This window comes from Pelodiscus sinensis, chromosome 9 (assembly GCF_049634645.1).
Source record: "Pelodiscus sinensis isolate JC-2024 chromosome 9, ASM4963464v1, whole genome shotgun sequence".
Classification (NCBI taxonomy): domain Eukaryota; kingdom Metazoa; phylum Chordata; order Testudines; family Trionychidae; genus Pelodiscus; species Pelodiscus sinensis.
This window is the reverse complement of record NC_134719.1, coordinates 57,742,493-57,769,798: the sequence shown is the minus strand read 5'-3', so window position 1 is coordinate 57,769,798 and position 27,306 is coordinate 57,742,493. Positions and strand designations below refer to the sequence as shown.

At 42.4% G+C, this 27,306-nt stretch overlaps 1 protein-coding gene across 2 annotated transcripts in view; it reads left to right on the top strand.

The window, feature by feature from the left end:
- Nucleotides 1–27,306, top strand: part of DHX9 (DExH-box helicase 9) — a 43,916-nt gene that overhangs the window by 11,534 nt on the left and 5,076 nt on the right. For both annotated transcript variants that reach the window (XM_006126921.4, XM_006126923.4), the window contains 19 exons: nucleotides 1,544–1,680; nucleotides 2,313–2,402; nucleotides 2,499–2,660; nucleotides 4,382–4,459; nucleotides 4,757–4,948; nucleotides 6,416–6,557; nucleotides 7,127–7,209; nucleotides 11,103–11,259; nucleotides 11,868–11,968; nucleotides 12,747–12,960; nucleotides 13,212–13,306; nucleotides 13,897–13,970; nucleotides 14,480–14,632; nucleotides 16,908–17,068; nucleotides 20,545–20,656; nucleotides 22,336–22,497; nucleotides 22,659–22,786; nucleotides 25,647–25,876; nucleotides 27,174–27,289. In XM_006126921.4, coding sequence (XP_006126983.1) covers nucleotides 1,544–1,680; nucleotides 2,313–2,402; nucleotides 2,499–2,660; nucleotides 4,382–4,459; nucleotides 4,757–4,948; nucleotides 6,416–6,557; nucleotides 7,127–7,209; nucleotides 11,103–11,259; nucleotides 11,868–11,968; nucleotides 12,747–12,960; nucleotides 13,212–13,306; nucleotides 13,897–13,970; nucleotides 14,480–14,632; nucleotides 16,908–17,068; nucleotides 20,545–20,656; nucleotides 22,336–22,497; nucleotides 22,659–22,786; nucleotides 25,647–25,876; nucleotides 27,174–27,289 — 2,587 coding nt within the window. The remainder of the gene's footprint in view (nucleotides 1–1,543; nucleotides 1,681–2,312; nucleotides 2,403–2,498; nucleotides 2,661–4,381; nucleotides 4,460–4,756; nucleotides 4,949–6,415; nucleotides 6,558–7,126; nucleotides 7,210–11,102; nucleotides 11,260–11,867; nucleotides 11,969–12,746; nucleotides 12,961–13,211; nucleotides 13,307–13,896; nucleotides 13,971–14,479; nucleotides 14,633–16,907; nucleotides 17,069–20,544; nucleotides 20,657–22,335; nucleotides 22,498–22,658; nucleotides 22,787–25,646; nucleotides 25,877–27,173; nucleotides 27,290–27,306) is intronic.

Sequence of the window (27,306 nt, the reverse complement as noted above, 5' to 3'; positions counted from 1 at the left end):
GTGCGACTCCCATCCAGCAGTCCAGCAGGTTTCTCCTGCAGTATCCTGCCTACCCTGTCCTTTCACCAACCGCAGGGGCCATGTAGGTCTGTAAATAGCTGCAAGCTAAGGGGGCAGGAGTGCTTTGCACATTGCCTGTTCTTCAAAGAGGCAGCTCCCATTGGTCGGAAATTGGCCATTGGGACTATGCTGGTGGCTGGAGCAGCGCACAAAGCTTCTTCCCTTCCCTCTCTCCTCTTCCTGGGCTCACAATTGTAAAAAGACAAACAGGCTCTGCAGCCGCTTTTCTCAGCGGAGGTCGGGCAGGGGCTCCCACTGTGTCCATGGGCCAGATTCGGTGGCTTGCTGGACCAGATCTAGCCCATAGGTCGTATTTTGCCCAGCCCTGCTGTAAAGGGGTGACATGTGGTCACTGACTACATGGTGTGTGGTGATTTCAAATACCCATATGTCTGGTTAGTGAAATAGGTTAAGGCTCTTGGCCCTCAATTAGGCTGTGTCTAAACTATACCCCTCTGTCGGCAGAGGGATATAAGTGAAGCACTTCGAAAGCACAAATGAAGTGGGGATTTAAATATCCGGTGCTTCATTTGCATAATCATGGCACTGTTTTGAACAAGCGCCATTTCGAAACTCAAACCGCAGTTTAGACGTGGGTTTTTTTTGACAATGGAGCGCTTTTTGTAAAGATCCTGCAGCCAATGCGCTTTTGATTATCCGACTATACTATTACATCCCTACCCTCAATGACCTGAGGGATGCAGGTTTCTAGTATTATTGAACTACTTGAAGTATCGCTTTTAGAAATTATTTTTAATGGGCTGAAAATAGGAACGTTCAAGTAGCCACCTTGCTCATGTTAAGTATCTAGTCAGGATTTAGGATAGAAAGATACAGGACTGGGATGGAGGAAGATGGATGGAGGAGAATCTTGTAGAATCACAACAATTACACAGTTTCAAAACAGCTAGTTAGAAACTTGGGGTTTTTTAAGATACCAAGCACACAGTTCTTACTCTTGTGATTTGAACTTACAGCAGATATCTACATAGTTAGAAACTTCACCAGTCAACTGATGATCTTTTTATAATGTCCATAATGCAGTAAAATTGATGTAGTATGGATTGCTTAGAATGACCTGTCAGGTGTTTGAAAACACAAGTAAACTACTGTCAAGTGTCTACTGGATTTGTATGCTGGTACTAAATTGAAAATGGGCCTGCTGCATAGTCTGGTCCAGGTGATGCTGAAAGGGAGTCTTGGCTTTCACAAATGTTGTGGGGGAAAAAACCTCTTGTTAGCCTGGGTAAGCTGACTGGTATAGGGTAAACCTGCTTTTGTGAATACTGTATGTGAATTTATTTGTGTTAGTTACAGTCTGGCTGGAGCCAGGAGTCCCTCTTTTCAGTACAGGTTATTACTGAAAGCTGCTTCTAAGTAGTCACTAAACACATTTCGTATTGCCATTTTATGGTAAGGCTGTTCAGCCTCACAAACAACATGAATCATTGGCTACTGTAACTTTAATGTTTGTTTGCTGCAGGAATCTTTGCTCGTGAACATGGCTCAAACAAAAAGCTGGCAGCACAGTCCTGTGCTTTATCCCTGGTTAGACAGCTCTACCATCTTGGAGTCATTGAGCCCTACACTGGGCAGACAAAGAAGAAAGAGGGAGAAACGGTGAGGCAGATACTATTTCTCTGAGCCAAAAGGAATAATGAACCAATGTAAATTTGAACTTGTTTGCATATGCTCTGTGTTGTTAATGCCTGGAAAGCTAATGCAGTTTTCTCATATCAAAGACCAGAATTTTGATCTGGGAAAGGATGAGTGGCTCAGATGAACAGAGAAGTGTGTCTGTGTGTCTATGCACACGTGTTTTTCGAGTAACATAGATATATGCAGGCATATTGAAAAGTAGTGTTTTTATTTTATCTGTGGTCACATTCTGGAGTAGTAAAAAATAGCTTTTTGTTTAGTTTTAACTTAATTTCTCAGCTGACCAGACTGCAGCTTCTCTTGTGTTAGCAATACTGCGTTTTAATTGCAAACACTGAAAGGGATGTCTGTGTGTTCATTTTAAAAAATCCTCAGGATTTTAAAAACATTCACTAGAGGGATTTCTGTTGGACTTAAAAGGGACTTTTTGTACAAAATTTAATGAATTTGAATTTTGAGCTGACTGTGTCCCTTTTAACATCTCTTCTTAGAAGCCTTTTAGCATTTTAGTGTATTCTCCAGTGAGGTTCTTTCTTGTGCTGAGCCTTTTTTGTGCGTATCTGGATTTTTATTACTTTTTAAAAATTTCACAGGTTGAACCTTATGAAGTGGTGATCTCTCCTGATTTAGAAAATCAGCTGAATAGCATCATACAAGAGCTTTCTCTTGAGGTTATGCCAACGGTGAGTGTATGATTCAGACACTTTGTCACACTGTTTTTCTTCATTAATCTTATTAGTTTAATTAAACATTTTAAAAATATTTTTCTCAATTTATAGCCTGAAGATCCAAGCAATCCTGTTTTGCTCAACATTGGAAAGCTTGCTCATTTTGAACCATCCATGAGACAGAATCAAATGGGAGTTGTCCCATGGTCACCCCCTCAGTCAAATTGGAACCCTTGGACCAGCTGCAATATTGATGAGGGTCCTCTGGCATATGTAAGTTTAAGATAGTTTTAGAATGGCTCTGTTCCTAATTTCATGCTCCTAGAATTTGTAAATGCATTTTTCCAGGTTTTTGGGGAAAGTTCCAGTACATTCATGGGACTTCTTGGATTGACGGACTAGGTTTTGGGTCTGACAGCAATCCATTCCATGCCCTGTTAGTTGACCATGAAGAAAAGCATATAGGTTTCTTTAAATTTCAGTTTATAAGTATTCTCCGCTTGTCTTTCCAATTCCCAGGAATCCTGCTCTTAAAAAGAGAAACTGCTCCCAATAGGTTTCACTTCCTTACCAGTCAGTCTGCTTTTTCATGGCTTCTAGCCAGGTAGAGAACAGTGATGGTCTAGAAAAGAAAAGGAAATGGTGGCTTGGCAGATGCAGCTGACTTCACTTAAACACCAACATAATCTGGTCAAAATAGGATACCAATGGCAAGAGTCTGTGTTCTGCTTTTCTGATCCTGTTTTTGGTACTTCATCTAAAAATGTTTAATTTGCCATCTCACTCTACAGTTCTTTTCTTTATGCCCCTGTTTCCTTCCTCAGCTTTGGGCTGAAAATTTGCATTGTTTTTCAAAACACGGCCTTAGCAACAGTGTATTGTATGCAAGTCTGAGATATGTTTGTAATTAAGAGCTTGAACGATACTGCAAATTGAACATATACTTCATGCCACAAGCAAGATTTGCTTGGCAGGGAGCTGCTGCCTTTTTGCAAGAAAAATAAATAAATCCCTTCGTAGCAAAGTTGAAAATTGCTAGTTTAAAAAAAAAAAAAAACCTCATTAGGTATTGAAGGTGGTACTTCAGGTATGGTTTTTACTGCATCCTGCCCTTTTGTAAAGAACAACTAATCTGTGGATGATGCATGTGAAGGACTTCCATCAGAGTGATCACTTCAGCAGTTTCTTTATGTACTGTTTTTCCATTCAGTGAGAGTATAGTGCAGCGGTTCCCAACCTTTTCCAGATGGGGACCCATTTTGACAATTCAGGAAGACTTGGTGACCCTGGGCAATGTGTGAATGGCTCCTTAAGAGCCACCTGGGGAGACATCTGGTGACCCTTTTGAAATGTAATGGCGAGCCATATTTGGGCCCCGACCCATAGGTTGGGAAACCCTGGTATAGTGCTTTTATATCCAGCAGACCCTGTTTGTGGCACTGCCCTGGCCACCATGAACAGGGACTCCTGCAGACAGGGGCTGCTTCGCAGCTGCCTCCCCTATACCCCCACCCCCTGCTGCCTTTGATAGAGGCAGCAGGGGGGAGCAGGCAGCACCCCGGAGACAGTGCTGGGGCAAACTGGCTTTTAAGCCAACTCCCTCCTCCAGCACTGGCTCCTATTCTCCACCTTATAGAGGTAGCAAGGGGGGGATGCACCGCAGGGAGCTCGGGGCCAGGAGGGACTCAAGCAGTCCCTGCTCGCCCTGTGTTCCCACTGCAGAGATTCAGCCTTTGAATGTAGCAGGGCTCTTGCTACATTCCGAAGGCTAAAGTGTCAGGTGGGGTGTGCACGTGGGGTGTGCACGTATAACTTAACAATCAATATTTGAATGTCAAAATATACAGGTCAGAGTTAAGGCTATTGTGATTACATTGCATTAGTACCACTTAAAGCACATTAATGGAATGATAAGTATATTTTCATTTTAAGTAAGTTGTTGTAAATATAGATATCTTTGCAATGAGTCTCTTAATCCAGTGTGTATTTTACAGGCCACTCCAGAGCAGATAAGCATGGACTTGAAAAATGATTTCATGTATCACCTGGAACAGGATGAAGAGTTAAAGAGGGTAAGTCTGCTGCCTATGATTTGGCATATTGGTGAGTTTGCATATGCCATGCTTGCTGTAATTTTCTTCACCCTAGACCTAGAGTTGCTGCTCTTTTGTGTGCAACAGACAATTCCTTGTGCTGGGACTTGAGATTTACTAAGGATTCCTGGCATGTGCTTTCAGAGGAATGGAGCACTACTACTGCAGGAATAGTTGCTGTAGTATAGTTTTGCACACATTTGAGACACGATGTAGATAAGGAATAGAATGGGTTAGATTGCTGAATATTACAGGAAAGATCTGGGTCTCTTTCAGATCCTACAAGACAGGGAGACACTACCTGTGAAGAAATTTGAAGAAGAAATTCTTGATGCAATTCATCACAGTCCTGTTGTCGTCATTCGTGGTGCCACTGGTTGTGGCAAAACCACTCAGGTTCCACAGTACATCCTGGATGAATTCATTAGAAATGGAAAGGCTGCTGAATGCAACATTGTAGTGACACAAGTAAGGACCACATTATAAATTGAAACTATTTTGGTTTCCTGGTGGGTTACAATAAAATACCCATTGAGGCATGCTATTAAATATTAATGTAATTAAAATAGTTCACAAAGGCTGGAGAAACTAAACTACATTATAGACAGTTGCTTTCGCAACTGATATACCAGTGGCACATAATTCATTACTCGCTATGCATGTGCCTGTGTAATGATTTTTTTCTGGTGCAGTGGGTATCTGATAAGACTTGATGAAATAATCTTTGTGGAGAGTACCAGAACACTCTGCAGTTGCATATATAGTGCAGTCCTTTCTGATACTTAGTAATGGAGTATCCAATTGAGGGCTGGGGCAGATCAAACCTATTGGTTATCTGAAGTAATGGGATCCAGCAGATAAGGGATATGGGGGCATATAAAAAATCAGTTGGCTTCCTTCAAAAACTGCTAATCTTGAATAAAACACTGAGTTTGCACCTTTCTGGTGATTTGGTTTCCTCCACCATTCCCAGCTTGGTAAGTATCTTGCAGTGTAATACCAGGGCCATCCTTAGGCATACAGAGAATATGCAGCTGCATAGGGCATCAGTGGTGATCTGATAGGGGCACCATTGTGCCCCAAATTAAATAGTGCCCTATGTTGCATATGCCTCATGCTGGCTGTGGATAGTGCTGTCTCAAGAAACCTCAATCCCCTGCCCCTCTCCACTCCGCCCTCTGCTCTGACCACCCACCTGCATTCAGTGGCCCTGATCCTCTGGCCACGTTCCACCTTCTGGCACTTGCAGCCCCAATCTCCCACCCCCTGCGCTGCCTCATGACCTGCAGCTCTGACAGACTGCACCACTTTCCCTTCCACCTGTTCCCCCACCAGCCTCCCTGCCCTGTTCCTGCCCCCGCTGCCCTGAGTACAGTTCACCGCCCTCCCCCTTGTAGAGTTGCTGTTCTGCTCCCTGGGGGGGGATGAGAGTTGCAGGTGCTCAGGCTGCCTAAGGCACCAGAAATGGTAAGGATGGCGCTATGTGATACTGTTGCAAGAGCCCTGCTACATTCAAAGGCTGAAGTACCTCAGTGGGAACATTAGAAGCAGCTATTCATTCACTTGCACCCTAACTTCTACTAATCCACATCGTGCAACAGGTCTGTTTAGGAGAGAAATGTTTTGAGGTGCACTGGCAGAGCTGTATAGAGCTACTTTCATATCACCCACCCAGACTATAAATGGCTCAAGCCAGTGGTGTTAAAGCATTTCCATGAGTACTTAAATGTGTATTTTTAAAGTTTGGACTGTAGCTCTCCTGGGTTTTTTTGGGTGCTTACCTTTGAGATTTTTCTTTGACTGTCCTACACAAAGTTGGCAAGAGGGTACAGCTAACTTCTCCAGTCTTGCCTCTATGTACATAGTGCAATGCAATTGGAAAGTTTGCATGATTTCATCTTTACAATGTGTGGAAAAAAATGTTTCACCTCTCAGCCCAGGAGGATCAGTGCAGTTTCTGTGGCAGAGCGTGTGTCATATGAAAGAGGAGAAGAACCTGGGCAAAGCTGTGGATACAGTGTACGATTTGAATCGGTGCTTCCCCGTCCCCATGCCAGTGTGATGTTCTGTACTGTAGGTCTGTATTGCTCTGTTAATCAACCAACATAGTATCTAAATAACAGCGTAGATGTCCTGGCACTAGTGGCAGTGATGACAATGAGAAAACAGTCCTTGTTTTAAGGGAGAATTTGAATGAGTGGCAAGTTCCGTTCATCTGATCACAAACTTTTCTCCAATTATGGAAAGGAAAATGTGCTAGTTCAGTTTGGTCATTAGGCTCATTGGAGGTTTGAGAATGAATGCAGATCAGGTACTATGCCCACAATATTCCCTCCTAGTGAAATGGGGAGTAGCCACTTCTTTCTTTTACCTGAACTTTAGCTGGGAAATTGGTGGTTGAGGGGAAGGTGGTCTCTATAGCCTCAACACTTGGACTCTCCCTCCTTTCATCACATACAGATGTAAATGTTGGATTTAGAGAAAGGGTTTCAAAATGTTGTGCAGTTCTTGATGTAATCTGTTGTTGGGGACCCCCAGAAAAGCATGGCTAAGGCTTTGTTATAAACTTTTGAACTTTTGAACTACTGTGATTGATCTTCACATCCAGCTGTTACTGTCCCCGTTAACATGAATTCCTTTTTTAAGGTGTTCTCCTAAGGAAACTGGAGGCTGGTATCCGTGGAATTAGTCACGTTATTGTGGATGAGATCCATGAGAGAGACATCAATGTGAGTTACTAAGCTGGAGTTCTCAATTGCATGCTTGTTTTTTACCACTGCTGCGTCTTTTGTTTTTGCTTACTGTTTAATTGGCCTGTTGAGTATGTGTTCCTGTCTTGTGTGAAAGGGAATTGTGCATTTTTTCTAAATTGTGTGGATCCAAGTCTTCTGTAATTGTCCTCAGTTACTGTATTTGTTGAAATCTCTCTCAGATGTTTCCAGCAGAAGATCAGGGGTTCACAGCATCATCTTACTTCTATTTATATGTTTGGGTAGGACCCTCTCCTGCATCTTTTGGCTTTCTCTAGCAAATAGAGAAACGCTGCTAATATTCTTTGTACAAAGTGGGTTAGTTTTGAAGAAAAGAGTAAAAATTGTCAAGACTGAAATTTTTTTGTCCTCCTCTTCCATTTTCCGGCTTACAATAATGTACCACTTAAATATTAGTACTTAGTGATCAGTTTGACAACTACAGAAATCGTCTTCAATGCAGATATCTGCAGCAATTTGAAAACTTGAAAGCATTGTAAAATAAGCAATATTTAATAGTGGGGATGCTGTGCTGAATTTATTGACAGTTAATTTTAAAACTCTCTTTAAAATCTACCTGAATTTGCCTTCATTTTCATAAGAGCATAAAAATGATCATACTGGGTCAGTCTAATGGTCCATCTTCTAATCTGTTATCCTATCTTCTGTCAGTGACTGGTGTCAGATGCTTCAGAAGGAGTGAACAGGGCAGTTTATCGAGTGATCCATCCCCTGTCATTCAATCCCAGCTTCTAGCAATCAGAGGGTTAGGAACACCTAGCATATGGGGTTGTATCCCTTACTGTCTTGCCACCTAATCATTGATAGACCTATCCTTAAGGAAGTTAGATGTTTCTTTTTTTAACCATTATAATTGGCTTTCACAGGTTGACTGTGTTGTGTGAACAAATTTTTTGTTTGGAACCTGCTCCCTATTAATTTCATAGGGTTAACACTAGTTCTTGTGTTATGGAAAGCGTAAATAACATTTCCCTATTCACATCTTCCACAGTAGTCATGGTTTTATAGATCTGTCATATTAGCGCTTAGTCATCTTTCTAAAATGAATAGCCTTGGTCTATTTCCACATGTGAAAGTTGTCCCTGATTACTTTTTGTTGCCCTTTTCTGTACATATTCCAGTTCTGATACCTCTTACTTTTTGACATGGGGCAACCAGAACTCTATGCAGTATTCAAGGTGTATGTATACTGTGGGTTTACATAGTGGCATGATCTTCTGTTTCATTATCTATCCCTTTCCTAATGGCTCTTAACGTTAGCTTTTTTTGACTTCCCCTGAATATTGATTGCATGTTTTCAGAAAACTATCCATGATGACTCCAAATTTTTCTTGAGCTCTAACACCGAATCAGAGCTCCATCACTTTGCAGAGATAGCTGTGATTGTTTACTAATGTTCTTTACTTTGCATTTGTCAACATTCAGTTTTATCTGCTGTTTTGTTGCCCAGTCGCCCATTTTTATGAGATTCTTTATAACTCTTTGCAGTCTGCTTGGAACTTAACTGTCTGGAGTACTTTTGTCATTGCATTGTTTACCCTTTTTTTCACCTATGAATATCTTAATAGTACAGGTCTCAGTAGAGATCCTTGGAAGGACCCTATTATGTATCCTTCTGTGAAAATTGACTAAATATTCCTGTCTCTTGTTTCTTATATTTTAACCAGTTACTCTGATCCATGGGAGGAGCATCCCTTTTATCCCATGACTCTTACTGAAAATTTGTAGCAAAGTTGAGGGACCTTGTGAAAGGCTTTCTGGAAGTCTGAAGTATGTTGTATCCCCTGAATCATGCTTGTTGATGGCCTCAATTATAATAGATTGGTGAAGCATGATTTCTGTTTTCCCAAAGCCATGTTGTGTGCGTCTAAGAATTCTTGTTGTTTATTGTGGTTTTCATCCAGTTTGCCTAATGCTGAATGAAGTCAGGCTTAATGGCCAGGGTTGCCCTGGGAACCTTTTTTAAAAATTGGCATAATGATAGCTATGAGGCTGATTTAATCAATAGCTTACATATCACAGAACATAAGAACGGCCATACTGGGTCAGGCCACAGGTCCATCTAGCCCAGTAGCTTGTCTGCTGACAGTGGCCAGCACTAGGTGCCCCAGAGAGGGTGGATCGAAGACAGTGATCAAGCGATTTGTCTCTTGCCATCCTTCTCCAGCCTCTGACAAACAGAGGCCAGGGACACCATTTCTATCCCCTGGCTTAATAGCCTTTTATGGACCTAACCTCCCTGAAATTATCTAGCATCTCTCTTATAGTCCTAGCCTTCACAGCCTCCTCTGGCAAGGAGTTCCACAGGTTGCTACACGCTGTGTGAAGAAGAACTTTCTTTTATTAGTTTTAAACCTGCTACCCATTAACTTCATTTTGGTGTCCTCTAGTTCTTCTATTATGGGAACTAATACATAACTTTTCTTTATTCGCCATCTCCACACCACTCATGATTTTATATACCTCTATCACAGTAAGTAATTCTGTAATTTCATATTTGAATTACTTTAGAATTCCTAGGTGAAAATCATCTGGTCCTGGTAACTATTATTGTTAGATTTATCAGTCTGTGCCAAAACCACCTGTCTTTTGCTACTTGCTCTACAAAAACTTTTTCAGTCTGCAAATTAATTATTTGACTTTGTTCCTTTGTTTTACTCAGTAGGATTTGACTTTCAATTTTTAAAAAATGTCTTTTTGTCTCTAACTATCTCTATTACTCCGTACTAGCCATGGTGGGGTTTAAGGCTTCTTTCTGTGTGCTTGGTTTTCTGTTTATTTGTATTTTTTTTATTGGGGGTATATGTATAGTTTGAACTTTTGTGATGTGTCCCTGGAGCTTGCAGGCTTTTTGATCTTGACTGTTAGTTGTAATTTCCATATAATTAGCCTCTTGATTTGTCATTCCCCTTTTTTAAGTTGAATATTCCTAGGGTGAATTTCTTTGGAATCTTTTCTCCTGCGCCACCTCTCCTCCACCTCCACCTTAGCACTAGGATGCTAACTTTAATTGCATTATGGTTGCTATTCAACTAATTCACTCTTGGATCAGAACCCATATATCACTTAGGACAAAATCAAGAATTGTCAAAAGCAGTCATGAATGGTGTCTTTCAGCTTGCCATGCCAGAGAGTTGAGTCTTGCCATATGATAAAAATTTGTCAAAGTTTGGTTCCTCATTTGTACTATGAATCCTTTTCAAGGGAATGCATGTGTTTCTGCCATCCAGATCATGGATGAGATGCACCTCTTCTAGAAAAGGTGCTATTAGTGGCGTGTGTTTTATTGAATATTTGAATTTTTGTATAAAATTGATCTTTTTTAATTTTGAAATTGTCTAAATGCGAGGTAAGCTAAACAGATAAGCCAGATTTAAATAGTACATGTTTTCATAGTATGGATCACAACTTAATAGTGACTCCTCAATTACTTCTCTTCCTATTCGTGATTGTAGAGCATCCTAATGTATAGAACTACAGCAATTGTTCAGTTGTATTTTTAGTTGTCTTTTTAAAGAACCAACTGTTCTGAGTTTGTTCATGTGGAAATCAAAACCACTTTAAGGAGAAACTCCAGAAGACTTAAGTACTAGTCTGGTAGGACAAAATGGAGAGTATGGAGTTTAATTCTCCAATATAGTAGCTGTTTTTCAGGAGTTAGTTTAGTTTGACATATTCTTAGAAGACGGCAACGTAAGTGTTAGTAATGTGAATAGGATATTATATAGTTGCTCTTCTACCATTAGACTTTTTTCATTTCTCCAGTAACCCTTTCTGGAGCCTTGGGCATTGTGACTTCTTCATAAAACATTCTGTCTTAGTTAGTTAACATTCCCGTTTTCTCTCTACAGACTGACTTCCTCATGGTAGTGCTAAGAGATGTAGTTGAAGCATATCCTGAAATCAGAGTTATCCTTATGTCTGCCACTATTGATACCAGCATGTTCTGTGAATACTTCTTCAATTGTCCCATCATTGAGGTCTATGGTAGAACCTATCCAGTCCAAGGTAAAACACTAGTTGAGCATATATTTTGAGTAATTGCTTTTATTCATTCTCTTTTCAATCTTGCACATAGTAGAGGGAGGGAAAGTTTACACAATTCACATGAATTACAGCATATCCTGAGATCTGGTCTCTATGCTGATAAAAATCTGAGAACATTAACTACTATAGAATGCAACTTTTCACTGTTTCTCTTAAAAGGTTAAATAGCTACAATGATTTTAAAAATGAGTTGTTCCTACATAACATGTACACCTATTGTCTTGAATTAACCAGCCTCCATGAACCAGTGTAAAAGTTGATGTAGAAAATATATAGGACGAACCTGAATGGGGAGGTTGACAGGTCATGGGTGAGGAACAATGGTGGGATAGTGGGGAGGCAACTTGCAGTGCTACTGCCCACACTGTATCTGTTCTTTGGATAAATAGAGGCATTTTCCCCAGGACTAGCTTCAGACACTGAGGCCTCCGTTTGCTCTTTCAAAATGTCATGGCTGTGCTTAGGAAGGGCTTGTGTAGAGCTACAGTAGAATATAACCCTTTAGTGAGGCTTATGTAACTGGTTGATGGGCATCCTTTATACTAACTTGACGGGGTCTGTTCCTGCAGAGTATTTTCTGGAAGACTGTATTCAGATGACTCAGTTTGTTCCTCCATTAAAGGATAAGAAGAAGAAAGACAAAGATGATGAAGGTGGTGAAGATGATGATGTAAGTTGTGCCTGCTTAGATCTGTAAATTAAACAAGTGCTGATTGGAACCAGCACACCAATGTAATGCATGCCTTGCTGTATTCCTTTCTTTCTTGGACATCAATGAGGCATTTAACCTGTTAGGGACAGAGCACAATTTAACCAGGTAAAATTATAGTACTGTGTAGTGTAACTTTTTACTGATTCTCTTAAAGAGGGTTAAACATTTGCTGTGTTTCAAAAAGGTATTGTTCCTATATTATTATACAGAGACTAATGGGTAAGCAGGAGTAAGTAATTGTGGCATAGAGGTAGCAGTTAGATTACAGACCAACAGAATAAAATTAATTCCTATATAATTCACTTTCAGTGCTGCTGCCATACTGTATCTATTCTTTAGATGAATAGAGGCATTTTGTTGCACTAAGATGCTTTCAAAACCTAGTAACTTTTGAAATATAGGATAGTGGTTGATTATATTTAACTGAATTTTAAGAATGCTCCTGTAATTGATATATTTTGTTCCCTTGTAAAGATCCAGTCTAAACACATCACTGGTGTTTTTAAAAAATTGAAGTGCGAATTCAAGCGTGTTTATAATTCTGAAAATAGAATGTTTAGAAAAGAGCTGGGGGAGAAGGCCAAGCCAACTTGTCCTGTGGTTTCCTGTGAAATAGGACTGTGCCTAGAATGGTGTTTCTGATCCAGTTAATCTAACTGGTTTGAATGGTCCTCATCCTCACATCTTCAAGTGTCATGTGATTATAGGTATTTAATTTTGTTCTCTACATCTGCAGGCCAACTGTAATCTTATATGTAGTGATGAATATGGTCCAGAAACAAAACGTTGTATGGCCCAGTTGAATGAGAAGGAAACTCCCTTTGAACTCATTGAGGCTTTGCTAAAGTACATCGAGACCCTGAATGTTCCAGGAGCTGTTCTTGTCTTTTTGCCTGGCTGGAATCTGATCTATACCATGCAAAAGCATCTGGAAATGAATCCACACTTTGGTACATATAGCTTTCAGTTATTTCCTCGTCCTTGTGCTTCCGTCAGAACAGTTACTGGATGAAAGTGAAGATGAGTTGATTGAATGAATTGTATGTCTCTGCAAGTTGGGAGCTAGGTTAGTGTACATGGATGGGTGGAAGTGAAAGGAAGATGCTTAGGTATGAAGCAGTGGGTGGATAAAAGGGAATTGAATTTTCATGTCTAGTACATATCGTTATAGTTCTTTAACCTCCCTGTGTTCATACTGTAGGAAGCCATCAGTATAGAATTCTGCCCCTGCATTCACAAATTCCTCGAGATGAACAGCGCAGAGTGTTTGATCCAGTGCCTTCTGGAGTGACCAAGGTGTGAAACTTTACCATGAGCATGGGAAGAATGTAATATAGTAGCTCTGTGTCCTATGCTATTGAGGAAAGTTTTTTGGTTTTTTTTTTTAATGTTGGCATTCTGCATTACCTTACAGCAGTGGTTGTCAGAGTGTGGTCCGACCACATTACAAGTGGGCTGCGGGCTTGAGACTCTTCCCCCACAGCAGGGAGTTCTCACTGGTGCTCCAGCCCCACACACCTGTTTGCCCTTTGCTAGGTTGTCTTCCTGCTGCAGGGGCTGGGAAGGAGAGCCTTGTGCCTTGCAGGGTAGATGTAACTCATGGGTGAAGGAAACGGCTTTGCACATTTCCCTGCCCCCCGGTTGGGGAAATATCGGTGCAGGAAATGACTCCTGGAGGCTTTCCTAACTGTTCTCATTGGCTGGAATCCTGGCCAGACCCCCAGCCCACTCCTGCATCCATTTTGTCATTATGGGTGGTTTGCAGAAAGATTTGTGTTAAGCAGAGTGAGCATGGGCCAAAAAGTTTTAGAATCACTGCCTTACAGAATGTCTTTAGCTCCTTTGTACAACGCATGTATCCTAATACAATTTTCCTGTTTTCGTAGGTGATTTTATCTACCAATATTGCTGAGACTAGCATTACCATCAATGATGTTGTTTATGTTATAGACTCTTGCAAGTGAGTTCCCAATCCAGATCTCTGTTTTAGATAACACGTTTTTTGTGCACGTGTAGTACTTATGTTGCTGTAGCCCCAAGACTGTGATTTTGGAGACCTCTCATCTGCAATGGTTCTGTGCTCAATTGAATACCATGCTGGTGTTTGTTTATGTGGATGTCTGGGGAATTCCTGTATACTATCTTCCAAATGGATGATTTCGTACTACAAAGTCTTATTGTATGGCTGCTGGAGGATTATTAAGTCTTCCTGTATTAGTCTGTTACTGACTTGCTGTATATACTTTGAGTACATTGTAGCATGAATCACTAATTGTGTTAGAGGTTAGGGCTGAGAGATTTAAATTTTTGGGAGAAGGTCAGGAAATATGGGTTCTGAATGGGAGCATTATTCTTTAAGCAGAAAGACTAGGATAGTTAATTTTTTTGTCCTAGTTTTGCTGTATTAAATGATATAGTGCAAACCAACTTTGCAATATTTGATCTTCATAATTTGTACTACTTTTATAGACAAAAGGTGAAGCTGTTTACTGCTCACAACAACATGACAAATTATGCCACAGTCTGGGCATCAAAAACTAACCTTGAGCAACGGAAAGGGCGTGCTGGCCGAGTGCGGGCTGGATTCTGTTTCCATCTGTGCAGCAGAGCTCGTTTTGAGAGGTAAGGCTGTGACTTCTGGGACAATGGGGCATTTGGAAGCACTCCGTACATTACAGAGTATGCAGTTGTGAGCTGCTTAAAACCAAGCAGCGGAACTGGATTAACCCAAAATCTTGGGGATAAGATTGCTATAAGCTGTTGCATTTCCTCAGACACACTTTAGTTCCTACTCTAAAATTTGTGGGTCCCCTTCAAAAATTGTTGTAGAGAGCAGGGAAATTGTTTAAGGTGTGACTTTGAGAGCAATCCCCACCTGACTGGACAAAGTATGGCCCGGCAGTCTGTTAGAAAGACTTGGAAAGAGCCCTATGCTTCACCCAGTGAGATTCCATTAAGGCCCCAGAGTGAAGCGGGGGGAAGGGTTCTAAAATGAGTTGCCACAAAAGACACCTGGATCCTACCAGACAAAGTGCATGCTTGTGTGGAGAGGTGCTGGTATGGAGGACAGCAGGTATGGAAGGTGGCGAGAACCAGATCGGGGGAAATACCTAGGAGAAGGGGATGCAGGTAGACAGATGTTCCTTCTTTTTTCCAATACTCTGGCCAGAAGCTGCCAACATCTCCTCTTGCTGCCAAATTGGTTTTCTCCCACTTCCAGCTGCTCAATATTCCCAAGCTACTGAAACTGATTCTTTCTCATTCCTATCTGCCAAACCTTCCCCCAAAGACAAAAGCCATGAAATGCTCACTGCCAGCTGCAGGGGCTTACGCAGCTGTCAGACTCGGCTGTCTTCCACCCACTACCCTCCAAAACATCCCAGTACACCCATTCCCCTGGGAAACAGCTGCAAGATAGTGGTATGTTTACAGTGTTCAGTGTTAGCAAATTTCAGTTTTTGAAGCAGCATATAATAAAAACATTCCTTACATCTTTGTAGCATTAAATATTTAGATACATATTACAACATAATGTGATCGTCTTAATTCGTTAGCAACTTCTGAGAGCAAACTAGTTGCATGCTCTTGAAGAAATTGTGGTCTTGCATGAGAATTTAGGTTCAGCTTCTCACAGAACAGGAATTCCTTTGCTTAAACAGAAAACATTGTAAACCTGTATTTCTAGTGGGATCCCACAGGGATTGGTTCTTGACCCAATGCTATTTTAAAACATTTTTGTCAATAATGTGAAAGAAAACATAACTGATAATGTTTGTGGATGACCCAGATTGAGGGAATAATGAAGAGAACAGGCCACTGATTATAGAGTGAACTGAATTGCATGGTAAATGCTGTGCAGGCAAACGAAATGCATTTTAATAAGCTAAATGTATACATCTGAGAACAAAGAATGAAGGACAGACTTAGAGAATGGCCCCATGACCTCCAAATCTTTTCTAGCCACTGTTTCCTGGGGTAATGAGGTGAACATGAGCTTCCAGTGCAAAGCTGTGGCTGAAAAAGCGAATGCACTGCTGGCCTGAACGGGAATCTCTAGAAGAAATACCAGTGAAAGGAATTAACTCTTGGAACAGTTTGCCAAACGTGTGGGTCCTCCCTCACTGGCAGTTTAAAATCAAGATAGAATATGCTTCCAAATGATATGCACACGGAACTATTTTTAGAAATTTTTCTGGCCTGTGCTGTGTAGGACATAAGACTAGGTGTTCACAATTGTCTTGGACTCTAGGAATGCCTAGCTTTGGGCATCCTAGAAGGAGAAGGAAAGTTTAAATAGTGGAAGCCAGTATAAGAAGTAGAAGTGGATAGATCTGTGTATCCCAAACATCACATTGGATACTAACTGTTCAAGTGTTAACGCCTAGAAATGATTGCATATTTTAACTGGAATCCTTAAGGCAAAGAGGCTGAGGGCACTATGTCAGGGAGTAGCGGCCCATGAGCTCCACCCCTACCATACCTCCATGCCGCTAGAAATAAATAGTTGGCCTGTTTCCAGTAAAAGCATTCTTCGTTGCTAGCCCAGTTGAACCAGGAACCAGCACATGGTATTGGGAATTAAGGTGATAAAGTATCTGGCATGGAAGCTGACACGAGGGTAGTAGTAATATGAGGCAACCTCATAACAATTGACCTGCCAGAGGAATAGAAGATCTGTTCTAGCATTTGCGTTCCCTTATGGAGGGGCAAGGAGACGAAAGAAGATTCCAGCTGGAAGGGAAATGGAGTTACTGAAGATAAGTTGCAGGAAGATGATGAGGGTGGATTCAGGGGGTGACTTAGTGAATGAACTCACGTAGGTTGCACCTGTACTGGGGATCGTGTGTCCGTCCGTCCATAAGGTTGACTCTCTTTGTACTCCCTTCTCTGTTTTCAGGCTTGAAACTCACATGACACCTGAAATGTTCCGAACGCCACTGCATGAAATTGCTCTGAGCATCAAACTTCTGCGCCTGGGAGGGATTGGACAGTTCTTGGCCAAAGCAATAGAACCACCACCTTTGGATGCAGTGATTGAAGCAGAACACACGCTCAGAGGTACCTCTTTTGTGCCACAAGATTCCTTGTTAGCAAACCCACAGATCTCCAGTGTTCTCTTTCATTTTAATTTAATGTGTGGAATGAATTTTGTTATGTGCACCACATTGAGACTGTGCAGATGTGCACCAAACAAAAAAACTACCTTAATATTTTACAAGTTACCATAGGAATAATTACTCTAGCCAGGACAGGTTACTAAGAAATAATGTTAAAAGCAGGAGAAATAAAAATTATGAAATGTATAGACCAGTGATAAAAATAAACACTTTGAGGGAAGTATTGGAAGTAACAACAACAGAAATACAAGTATGTGTTAGGAGGTGTTTGTGACGGACACTGTCCATATATTACAGATCAAGGTCCTTTAACTAGATCAGCAGTCAGCAGTATGAAGCCTGCTTGTTCAACTTAGCTGCCAGCAGTCTTCCTCTGTCCCGCTCCTGAGCCCTGTCATGTCCCATTTTTTCCCCTCCCCCACTTTGCAGAAATGTCATACAGGGTGGGAGGAAGGAGACACTCTGACATCAGTGCTCCCCTCCTCCCTACTCTGTATAGCAAGCAGGAGAGTCCTGGCTGCAACCAGAGCTCCAAGGTAGAGGGTGTGAGTAGTGTAGCTGTGGGAGAGATGCACCTGAAATAATCAGCACTTGACAGCCTGCTGGGCAGTGGTGCAGCTAAGAGGAAACGTCAACATGTAGGTTTGAATGATTCAGGGTATCAAGGTCCATTGTAAATAGCAATGACATTTATAATGCTAGAGTTTATACAGTTTGTGCCTGAGTTACGAACACGTTGACTTATGACCGTTCGCACTTACGACCAACCTCCCATTAACCCCATTACAGCCGGTCCCCGACTTACGAATGCACTATCCGCACTTACGAACAGCACGACTGTATTTAAAAGCGTGTATTTCCGACTTACGAACAAATCGAGTTACGACCAGGTGTTTGGTATGTAACCCATTCGTAAAGTCGGGGGCCGGCTGTATTTTTAGTTTTTCTTTGGCTGGAAGGACCTGATGTCTGGAGACTCCTTCGTGACTCTGAAATGCATTTTCATGTTAGCAGGAAATTTCTACAACTGAAGAAGTGTTTTTCTCTGCCTAACTTCAGGCTTGTTTTCCTATATTTTACAAGTCCCTTATGAAACTGTCTACTACTGTAGCTTCAGCTGTGAGACTCGTATGAGATGTGATTCTACTGCATTAAAGCATCTGGGGTATTTGTTCTAAACAAGTCTGATCTAGGCAGATAGATTCTCTTAAAATTATTTTGCATTGTTATACTTTGTTCCAGGATCTCAAAACACTTTACAGACTTTAATAGCTTGAGCCTCACAATATCCCAGCAAGCAAATTATTTAATCACTCTACAAATGGGGCAGTTGAGGGACAGATAGATGCCCAACAGATCTGACAGGAAAACTAGATTCTCTGTCCAAGGCCCAGTCTTCATCTCTAGAAATTTTATTGCGCTTTTCTTTAGGCTGCAAGTTAAAGTATATTAAATGATTTGTTAGGTAAAGTTTGCAAAGCGTTAGACATTCATTCAGTGCTTTGTAAGTTCAAGTATATGTATGGTTGCCTGCCTATTTCCACTCTGATCTTTTATAATTCACCAATTTAGCTAGTAGCCATGAAAGGACCTATCCATCATGGTCTGATCTGATTCTTTTTTTAATCCAGTTGTACTTTTGGCCTTCACATTAGCTGCTGGCAGTGAGCTCTACAGGCTGACTCTGTTGTGTTTAAAAAAAAAAAAAAAATCTTTTGTCAGCATTATACCCATTGCCTGTTTAACAATGAATATTCAAATAAAATGTTACCAGTCCGCCAAAAGCCCCGGACCCCAGAGTGGCTGCGAACAGCCGTCTTCAGCTTTGGCATTTGCCACATGGCCGTCACCAGCTGTTTGCATCAGCTCTGGGAGCCATGGCTGGGGTACACCCTGTACCTAGAGACCCCCAGTGCCAGCCCTGACCCCTAGAGCCGTCCACTACCCCCCGGTGCCAGCCTCTGACCCCAGAGTCCACTGCACCCAATTAGAGATGTTAAATTTAGATTAATTGGCTATCGAGTAATCGATGCAATTTGCATCACAACTGTTCGATTAGTTTAAGGGCGCTTTCACCTTTGAAGTGTAGCAACAGCCCTGGCGAAAGCATGCAGGGAGCACAAGGCCAGTGGGGGACTCAAGCAGCCCCTGCTGGCCCTGTGCTCCCCCCAGAGCTTCAAAGAGGCAGTGCCACGTGGAGCCCAGGTCTGGTCCTGGGCTCCACACAGCGCTGCTGCTTTGAAGCATCCTGTTCTCATCCCTTCTTCTCTCCTTTCCCCCTCCCCTTGCTGCCCCTTTGAGCAAGGGTGGAGTGACTAGTCAACTAGTCGTTCACATCCCTACACCCAACTCCACCTCCCGCCCTCAGAGCCCCCCGGTGCCAGCCCCCGCCTCTTAAAGCCCATGCCACCAGTGCCAACCTCCTGTTTCCAGAGCCCCACTGTACCCAACTTTCCCAGAGCCCCCACTTCTTGGAGCCCCCCAGCATTAGCCCTGCCCCTGGAGCTCCCAGTGCCTGCCTCAGTCCCCGCACCTACCCCTGTGTTGTGCCCCAGCCACCAGCTAAGCACTGCTGCCCGGGTCACAGCTGCTCTAAGGCTGCCGTGCCGGGCTCTGCACTGGGAACCACTCTCTGGCTGGCACTGGTTGGCTGAAAGGCGGGGCAGGACTCGTCTCTCCCAACAACCGCAGTGGGAGGAGAGGTGCTGGGCAGTGTACCCCAGTTCCAGCCCCCAGAGCTGCCGTGGCCTGGCAGCCAGTGGTTTGTAGTCTGGCACCAAGCTACAGAACAGCTGTTCCATACCCATAAACATTTTTGTTGTCCTTCTTGTATACTTTCCAATTGTAATATCCTTCGAAGCGTAGCAATCAGAACTGCTCATTGTGTGTGGATGTACCATGAATTTATGAGGTGGTGTTAGGAAAATTTCTATTTCATTAATCTAAGTTCTCAACATTTTTTGACTACCACTGCATGTTGAGGCTATTTTGACTGAGTCTCCCTTGTTTTCACGCTTGTTGATATGATCAAGGAATTATTGTTGCGGCATAACTACCTCAACAATTGAATTGACACTTCCCAGCATATTTGTTTGTATCTGATAGTTCTGTCCTTTACTATAAGTTCAACTGATGTGCTTGGTATTGTAATTGCCAGATCACCTCTGGAGCCTTTTTTGTAAATTATTGTTATTTTAGCTGCTCTCCAGCTGTCTGGTTATAGAGGCTGATTTAAGCAAAGGTTAGGTATCACAGTTTATAGTTCTGCAATTTAATATTTGAGTTCCTTCAGAACACTTGGACTAACATTAAGTTCTTAAACTTCTCAATCTCATACACATGGTCTTAATTAAATCCTTGGTTTGACTAGGCAGCTGCCAGCACCATCTTTGTTGACAGGTTAATCATTTGTTTCAGAGCTGGATGCCCTGGATTCTAATGATGAGTTGACTCCCCTTGGGAGAATCCTTGCTAAGCTTCCCATTGAACCTCGTCTCGGCAAGATGATGATAATGGGCTGCATTTTCTAGTAAGTGCCTCAGTATCATTTCTTTCTTTAAGAACATAAGAACCGCCATCCTGAATCAGACCAAAGGTCCATCTAGCCCAGAATCCTGTCTTTCAGTAGTGGCCAATGCCAGGTGCCCCAGAAGTAGGGAACAGCACAGGTAATCAAGTGATCCCTTCCCTATCACCCGTTCCCAGCCTCTGACAAACAGAGGCTAGGGACACCATTCCTTCCCATAATGGCTAATTAGCCGTTGATGGACCTTTCCTTCATGAATTTATCTAGTTCTTTTTTTTTAACGATGTTAAAGTCCTGGCCTTCACAGCATCCTGTGTCAGTTAACTGGGCATTGTGTGAAGAAATACTTCCTTTGTTTTAAACCTGCTGCCTTTTTTTCATTTGGTGACCCCTTATTTTTGTGTTATGGGAGCAAGCAAATAACTTTTCCTTAGAAGAATAAAAGAATAAACGGACACAAATCAGATATTAGGAATGGCAATATACAAAAACCTGTAGGGGAACACTTCAGTCTCCCTGGACACACAGTATCAGATTTAAAGGTAGCCATCCTGCAGCAAAAAAACTTCAAGACCAGACTTCAAAGAGAAACTGCTAAGCTACAGTTCATCTGCAAATTTTGACACCATCAGTTTAGGATTAAACAAAGACCGTGAATGGCTAGCTGAGTACAAAAGCAGTTTCTTCTCTCTTGGTGTTCACACCTCCACATCAGCTGCTAGAAGTGGGCCTCACCCTCCCTGACTGAATTAATCGTTATCTCTAGACTGCATATTTATACCTGCCTCTGGAAATTTCCACTACATGCATCTGATGAAGTGGGTCTTTGCCCAGGAAAGCTTATGCTCCAATACATCTGTTAGTCTACAAGATGCCACAGGACTCTTTGTAACTTTTCCTTGTTGACTTTTTCCACACCAGCCATGATTTTATAGCCCTCTATCATTTCCTCCCCTTAAAGTCCAATTTTTTAATCGCTCCTCATATAGCAGCTGTTTCATAACCTTAATAGTTTTTGTAACCCTTTTCTGAACTTTTTCCAGTGCTGTCTTGCTCTCTGTTCCTGAATCTTCATGCATCCACTCAACAGGGTAAAACAGGATACATGCATATAGGCTGTCAATGGCCCTGTTGGGTGGGGCGGGTGGAGAGAGGAAAGAGAACTGAATATTCATGAGATTAGGAGACAAATAGCATCACTGGGAGTGGGGAGCCAAATATTCATGAGCTAGGGAGAAACTGAATGGCACCAGTTAGAGACTGAATATTTATGAAGTGGGGGTCAGCATGAACTGCAGATGGGGAGACGAGGACAGGTTGTGTTAGAGACAGAAGTGAAAAGAACTATGGGACTGAAATATTCATCAACAGAGGTATGAGGGTGCTGGTTTTCATCATTATCTAGAAGAAGATGATAAACAGGGTTATATGAGTGAATGAGGAAGAGGCACAATATTCATAGCTGTGCTATGAAATTTCAGTTACTGCTATTTGATCTAATTAATGTCCTTACACTGGGAAGCGCTGCTCTAAAGGATGCTCTCTGAGAATGTGGCCTGAGCTGATGAAGTCTGTGTCCTTAGACAAAGGAAGTTTTTAGTCATGTTAACAGGCCTGTAACAGCTGTAGACAACAAGACTAAGAACAAACCCAGTCAAATATTTCCATGTTTTCTGTTTCAGTGTAGGAGATGCTGTGTGCACCATCTCTGCTGCCACCTGCTTCCCAGAGCCTTTCATCAGCGAGGGTAAAAGGCTGGGTTACGTCCATAGGAATTTTGCTGGGAACAGGTTTTCAGATCATGTAGCTTTGCTTTCAGTCTTCCAGGCCTGGGATGATGCAAGGTATGTTGGCTGAGCATAGAACTTGATGGAGAATATAGGGTGAGCAACTAATTACGTGACCTGACTAGACAACCAGATGGCTGTGTTAGAGCTTCTATTTGTGGCACTTGTCTTCTCTTGTACTGATCTTTTTGAGTCATGCTTGACTGTTTCCTTTTTAGAATGGGCGGTGAAGATGCAGAAATACGATTCTGTGAACACAAAAGGCTCAACATGGCTACACTCAGGATGACTTGGGAAGCCAAAGTTCAGCTTAAAGACATTCTTATCAATTCTGGCTTTCCAGAAGGTAATACTCCATGGAAGTAGGCTTTCCAGTGTTGTCGTCTTCAGTCTTTGAGAGTTGAGGGAGGGATAGGGGTGGCTAATAGTTCAGTAAAGGTGAATGCTATCTCGTGTCCATAGTGAATTTGCCCCAGCATTGTTGTGCTGTTTACTCTCAGCCCGTCAAGCACTTTGATCTGGTCTGTGACAGCTCCCAGCTCCACTGCTAATGCAGTGCCTGGGAGCCACTGGGGAGGCATAAGCCCTTTCAGTTGCTGCTGTTTAAAGGGTTTGCTCCTTCTGGGCAGCTGCTACCATGTTGCCTGGCAGCTGTCCAGAAAGTGCAAGCCCTTTAAACAGCAGCAGTTGAAAGGGCCCATGGCCACCCTGCTGCTACCCTGCCAACGGGCCAATCAAGACCTGGGACCGAGGGAGTGTGTGAAGTCCTCTTCTCTCCCCTCCCCTCCTCTTTCTCCCCCCCCACTCCCCCAGGGGCACATGGCATCAGAGGAAAACGCCTCTGGCAGGACGGGGATGGGAGACTAAGACTTCATGTACTTCCCCCCCAGGCCAATCAGGGCCGCAGGTGGTGAAGTCTCCTTGCTCCACCCCTTCCAGGGCAGCCTGTGACCACTTCAGAAATTTCCAAAGTGGCCCCACCCTTCAAAAAGTATTGCCCACCCCAATCTAAGGACTTGTCTAACGTATGCATTATTGCACACACTGGCACTACACTAATGAGCACTAGGAAACATAGTGTGTGCCAGCAGGGTCCTGGTGTGTGAATCAGTGTGCAACACCATGGTGCACAGGAGAACTTACACCCCTGTAGTGTGGACTAATGCACAGTGTAGACAAGCCCTATAGTAGCTTGCGAACTTAACACAGCAATGATGGTAAATACCCCACCCTCCAGTAATATGAGGAATTTGACCTTTTAAGTGGTAATTGTCTTTTCAAATCCACCTCCATGGGTTAGCTTCTCATATTTCTCCTATGTCTCTTACCTCCTGCATGTATGCTCCGTATTGCAGTGATATTCTTTCTGGATGAGAAGAGCTAGAAATTGCTCAACACAGCTTGCAATTATTCCAAGGCAATCCCTCAGGGCGTTCCCTCCCTGCAGGTGCCGAACATTGCCTTTCCAGCTGTATAATTTTCTGGACTTGTTCTCAGATCTTCACTACGTAGCTTGTTAGCTTAGAGTTAAATTTAACTTTGTATTTGAGTTTCCGTTTCCATTTCCATTAACCAGTGATAGTATTACAATACATAACACGATCTCTCATCCAGTCACCATATGCAAGCACAAGAATTAATTTACTTTCAAATGGAGTTTCTATTTAGAGAGAAGACCAAATTTAAGGATGATTCTTATAAGTATCCAGATTATCTTGAATTTAAAGAGCCGTGGTGTCCAACTAGTTCTGAAGCAAACTAGCAACAGTCAGCTGGCCAAATAACCACATGTGGCTAGCGTGTTGGACACCACGGTTATAGAGACATTATCAAATTGAAGTCTAGTAGGTGTGAATGCCCTTTGCATAAAATTAATAGCAGTAGCTAGGTCCCTGCTGGCCTTCATGGGGGAGGTCCTTGCCTCTCACCTCTTTTCAATTTGTACATTTATTTTGTTCTTGTAAGATTGACTTTGAGGCATGTGCTTAGGACGCGGTCTTTGGGTTAGGAGTCAGTGTAGCGCGTGTCCATTCTTGTGGTAATAGGAAAGCCCTTTGTGAAGAGGAAGGCTTTGTAGCATTTCTTAAAGATGGGTCAGGTTCTGGATTTGTTACTTTCTTGAATATTTGTTCCATGTCAAAAGTTGATGGGGATCCAAAGTGTGTTGCTCTCCCTTTCATTTTCTTAGTATGCAATAGACTTTCTCCCCCTGCTTTCTGGTATAAATGCTACAGTAACTCTCTTTCTGGGCTAGATGACCCAACAACCATCAACCTGGGATTCCAGGCTTGTGACAAGCAATGACACTATTATTACATCCAGCTTGACCTCCTTGGGGGGTCCTGTGTCTCTAAAACAAATGAAGAAAAAAAGACGTGATACTTCTGGACAAGCCTATATGTCCTGGCTCTTGTGAGTGTGGGTGGGGGCCTGGCTTATCCAATGTGTAGTTTTATTTTTCAGTTCTTTTCTCATTGAATAATAGAAAATATGTGTTCGGTTTACTCATTACAACTACGGTTCTTTAGTACAGTAATTCCTCATTTAACACTATAGATATGTTTCAGAAAATGATTGTGTTAAGTGAAAACGTGTTATGTGGGGTCAATTTTCCCATTGAAAATAATGGAAAAAGTGGAGGTTGTGTTTCAAGTGGTGGTGTCCCTTGAGACTGGGACATAAGGTTGGGGGAGAAAGGGGACTGGATTTCAGCAGGAAGGGGAGGTGTTTGGCTCTGGGGAAGGGAAGGGGAGGAGAGAGGAGGGAGATTGAGTTGGGAGTTTGCCCCTGTGACGGGCCTGCTAGGACCCACGCTGCGTCCGGCGAGGAGGGGGTCGCTGGGGAACGGCGCAGCAAGCAGCGAACCTCTGCCGCTTTGCAGGAAGGCGAGGGAAGCCCCGTGCAACCGCCGGCAACGGGCCAGCTGGGGAAATCCTGTTATTCTGGGGACGGTCATGTAATTCAAAAAACGTTCCCTAAAAAAAAAAAATTGTGCTATTGCGAAAACGTGTTAAGCAGGCAAGCGTTAAATGAGGAATTACTGTATTGATGTGATAGCACTTTAAAATGCCTTTTTCTGAGTGCAGAGATGTCTTGAGAACCAATGCCTAAATGAAGAGTTGAATCGGATCAAAAATCCTGAATAACTTAATTGTGCTGTACTATGCAAGATCTGGAAAGTAGTCTGTTTTCTGTTCTGTCAACAGAGTGTTTGATGACTCAGATATTTAACAACACTGGACCAGATAACAATCTAGATGTTGTGATCTCCCTGCTTGCTTTTGGTGTGTATCCTAATGTCTGCTACCACAAGGAGAAGAGGAAAATTCTTACCACTGAGGGGCGCAATGCACTTATCCACAAATCATCTGTCAACTGCCCTTTCAGCAGCCAGGACATGAAGTATCCCTCTCCTTTCTTTGTTTTTGGTGAAAAGGTAAAGAAAACTATGCAAGACTTCTTTGAGAAGGTTACCAAATGTTATCCCCATTTTAAATGCTTAAATTTCAAAAGGAGTCTCTCAGGCACTGTTTTATTTCTTTAATGAAAATTGTAATGCTAGTGAATATAGTGGATTGACAGCCCTGGGATCCTGTATTCCATGGAGCGCTCGTATGGCAGAAAACAGTGGAATAGAGCTATCCTCTCTCTTACCTCCCAGGGGTCATTTGGTTCAGAATTCCATGCTCATTTATGTTAATTGTGCGCAGTCCCCAACTGTTGAAGTGTTCAGCATGCTGCATATTTTTGTATTGACAAGTAAGTCAAGGGGCGTGATAGCGATTTAAGGAACTGAACAGGGGACAGCTCTGACTTGTGGCACCCAGGAAGTGAGGGAAGTAGCTTGGGTTTTGTTGTCCTGAATGCATTTGAGCTTTTTGGTGCTGGGAAACAGATTCCATCTCTTCTTTGTTCCTATATGAAAAGGGGAGGGAGAGAGATTTATAGATTTGGAGTGCTGCAGGCATGAATTCCTTGTTGCCCTCACTCTAGCAATCCTGGATAACATCAGGCTGTCTCATTGCACTCCACATCATATCTGCCACAAGAGCCAGCAGTGACAAATAGACAGTGATATACTTAGCAGTGATCTCTAACGATAATTGGGCTTGCTAACACACCATTGAAATGAATGGGGCAGTTCACATAGTCAGAGCCACTGTCTCTCTGCAAAGTTGGGTAGATGTCACTGAATTGATTATGTTCGGTTGACATTTTGAAGGTACTCTCTGCAAGTAGGAAAATTCAGGTCTTTGTGTATGCAAATGAAAGCCTAGGATTTTAGGTGGGACAGTTGTGTGATCACCATAGGTCCATGACTGAGTGAAAGTACAGATTACAACCTTCCCCTGTAGTGCCCTACCAAAGTCTTGTCGTATGGACTGTTCTTAGGGTGAGAGGAGACTTCTGTCCTATGCTGGGGTATTGTGCTAAGTTTACAGAAACCACCCTAGGGTTTGTCAAAGTGAACTGCATTGAGACCATACAGTTCATTTCATGTAGACAAATGAACAGTTTTTAAATGGTAATCAATTTGTTTTAACCAGCCAAAGCTGGATTCAGAGGATCTGTCCTGATCTGATGAGCTCTCTATATATTATAAATCCTTAAGACACAGTCTCCCAGAGGTTACCTTGTTGGTAAAAATTTCTGCTAGTTTCCATGGCCACTGAAAGAAGAGCAGCCTCTTCTAGTGCTTGAAATGGGAAACCATGTTGCTCTTCTATCTGCAGATTCGAACACGAGCGATCTCTGCCAAAGGAATGACCTTGGTGAGCCCACTACAGCTGCTACTTTTTGCCTCCAAGAAAGTCTTATCTGATGGAGAGATCATTCTTGTGGATGACTGGTATGAGCTTCCTAGTT